The sequence below is a fragment of the Cataglyphis hispanica genome, unplaced genomic scaffold (assembly GCF_021464435.1).
Source record: "Cataglyphis hispanica isolate Lineage 1 unplaced genomic scaffold, ULB_Chis1_1.0 scaffold136_size3035, whole genome shotgun sequence".
Taxonomy (NCBI): Eukaryota; Metazoa; Arthropoda; class Insecta; order Hymenoptera; family Formicidae; genus Cataglyphis; species Cataglyphis hispanica.
The window spans coordinates 1-3035 of record NW_026098907.1 but is presented as its reverse complement, the minus strand read 5'-3'; the positions used below and the strand labels follow the sequence as shown (position 1 = coordinate 3035).

The 3035-nt window shown below is 44.2% G+C and overlaps 1 protein-coding gene across 1 annotated transcript; it reads left to right on the top strand.

Annotated features, from left to right (window-relative positions):
• Positions 1-1263: 1263 nt before the first annotated feature.
• Positions 1264-2162, top strand: LOC126858640 (stromelysin-2-like). Its single transcript, XM_050609117.1, has 2 exons — positions 1264-1951; positions 2005-2162. Exons 1-2 carry the CDS (start codon positions 1264-1266, stop codon positions 2160-2162), a joined length of 846 nt encoding a protein of 281 aa, XP_050465074.1.
• Positions 2163-3035: the final 873 nt, after the last annotated feature.

Here is a 3035-nt window from a genome sequence, read left to right as displayed (position 1 = left end):
TGTGACGTCCCCGCATATTTTTAATTTCTATAAATAATGATAAATAGATATAACATATGTAGCGGACGTTTTCTAAATTCTCATGTATAAAATTTTAAAGTATTATTCAATAATTAAATTTTGAACACCCGGTATATAGACTTAACGTATATGCTCCCGCACATATGACTAATAAATAAGGCACTGAGATTTATTCATCTAAAAAATAGTAGTAAGATAGAATTAATTAATTTTAGGACACCTAGTATATAAGCAAGTATATTTAATAAGTATAAAAAATTAATTTGCAATATATAATCGCTATAGAATAGAACACACGTATATATACGTTACACATACACATACACTAATAGGAAATAAGATTAAGAGCTTAAATTAATAGTTATAACATTTATTATATTCAACATCATATAATACATTTATAATAGTACACCCTATGTATTGTAAAGAATTCAGACTAGCGCGCCGATCAATACTCTTATCCGCCTGCTGATAAGACCCAGCCCGAAGACAAAGGCATAGCTAGTGCATAAGCACTGGAGGCTGATGCAACGCACAGAAGGCCCGTGCAATATCCCCACAAAAGAGAGTCCCCACCTAGTACACCAACAACGCCACCTACTCCAGGCAGAATCGAGGGAGTCCGATGCAGCAGTCGCGGAGCTCATTACTATTCTTCGCCTCGATTAGTACGGTCATACTGACTAATAGAGCTCCCGGCCCGAGCGACCTTATTATTCAGAGTATAGTAATCCGGCGTCCGCGTCGACAAATTTTAGTCCATAAGGACTTAGAATTTTCTATTGTTCTACGTTACGACCAATACGGTCTTATAATTATTTCATTATAATTTACTAATACCCCGACTTTATTACGAGACACGTGCAAGGTGTCTATTAGTTGTACAAGTAATATTAAATAGTAATAAACGTTTTATATATTCATTGAGTGTTTTACCAATTCAATAACATCTACCTGGATTCCATATCCTGCATAAGGACCTTAACCATAAGGAGTTGAGAAGCAAGGAATCAAATATACAGTAAAGGTTTAAATATTGCGTAAGTTAAAAGACCTATCTAATTATACCCAACAAGTGACACATTGACAAAATCTCTGAGTCCCTGGGTAGACCCGGTGAAATGCAGGGTGACCCGAAACAAATATAATTAATAATTTTTTTTTATTGTGTGTTGACGTTGAGACGTAACACTACTAACGCTAACTCACGAGATCGGCCACACCTTAGGTCTACAGCACAGCATGCGTAACGACTCGGTGATGTTTCCGTATATACCCGACAACGAGCTTCAATATCCGGTTAAACTAAGCGTAGAGGATATCCTCGCTGTACAAAATCTGTACGGATCTCACGACGACGGAGATCGGCCCGCGATTCCCGCGACCACCGCGGCGCCCGCTACCACCGTAGCGCCGACGACCGGCGTCGCGCCGACCGATCCGTTGCGCGCGGATCTTTGCGCTTTACGGCGCCTAGACGCGGCCTTAATAATGAATCGACGTTTATACGTATCTAATCGACGCAACGTATGGTCGATCGATCTAACCGAGAAACGCTACGGTAGACCCATGACGCTAACGGAATACGCGACGTTTCTTCCGAACAACTTCACGCGTCTATCCGCCGCGTATCAAAGACCCTCGGGCGATCTCGCTCTATTCGCGAACGACGCGATCTATCTCGCGGAATATCCCAGTTTTAAATTGAAATCTAATTGGCCTAGATCCCTTCACAGTATCGGATTTCCTCGAAACGCTAAGATTAACGCCGCGATAAACACGCACTCGGGACGAACCTACGCTATCTACGACGACGACAAAGTAGCGGAGATCGACGAATGCCGCATGCTGGTCGTTAAACACGCTCCGTTAAAAGATATATTTTCCGGAATACTATCCGCGATAACTTCGGCCTTTCGATACATCGATGGTAATCTTTACTTCTTCGCTAAACGTCAATTTTACGCGTTTAACGAATTTAAGAACATCGTTACTTCGGCGGGTCCCTTCGACCTGCGCGTTCTCGATATAGAGTGCCCCACGGACGAACTATTACGACAATTACGGGATCTCCTCAGTCGCGTCTATCGCCTCGACGACTCGATCGAGAACACGAGGACGACGAAAGCGACTTCCCGTAATATCTTTAAAAATAAAATACGAAGGGGCGAAGAAGGGGCAATTTTGACGCGGATATATAAAGACCATCCTATCATTAAGCGCTTCATTATTAACGGCGAAGCTCGCGAACAAAACAACGAACGAAGATGTACGCGGAAATGGGATCATCGCAACAGCAACACTCCTTCGAGGATCGATCGAGATTCCCCGAACGAAACCGCGAGGATAAGGCGGGATACTCCAAGAAAGCTCGAACGGATAACGGGTTAGAACATCGAGAAACTTCTCTCGAATAAATATCTTTTATCGCTTCGATCTCCTCTCTCCCTAATTATCCGCCTTCTATCCTCTTTCAGACAAAACAGCGACCGAACGCAGAGACGCGACGCGATCGCGCGACCTCTCAGAATCTTGGGAAGACGCTACCCATTAACGAAAACGGGATACAAACATCTGGAAGTCTGCATCAACATCAGTTGACCTTCGTTCGTGGAAATCGTTCTCGGAGATACTCACGGCAAAGAGATCTCGCTAACACCGGATACGTGGAAGGAGCTACTCGATCTACGATCCACGCTCACGTTGTATTTTCAACCCGATGAGCGCGAAGAGACGCGCCGTCCGGCGCCGATATACATCGGGCAATTGACGCTTCGATTCGGCAGACTAAATAATCTTCGAATTCTCCGTTTCGAAACGCCAAATACTCGATTAGCTATATCGAGAAATACCGATACTTATTACATCTGGAACATTGCGTTAACTGCCTCGTTACGTCCTTGAACTGTTCAACCGCCTACACCGACAACAAGCTGGCTCGTTTCCTCGACGTCGCGGCGAGTGTTCGCGACCCCGCGCTCATCCCCGCGACGATACGCGACAGCGAGCTTCGA

Coding starts and splice junctions, on each gene's coding strand:
- LOC126858640 (XM_050609117.1), top strand. CDS start 1,264: ATGCGTAACGACTCGGTGATGTTTCCGTATATACCCGACAACGAGCTT. Junction 1,952..2,004: donor GGCCTTTCGATACATCGATG/GTAATCTTTACT, acceptor AACGAATTTAAG/AACATCGTTACTTCGGCGGG.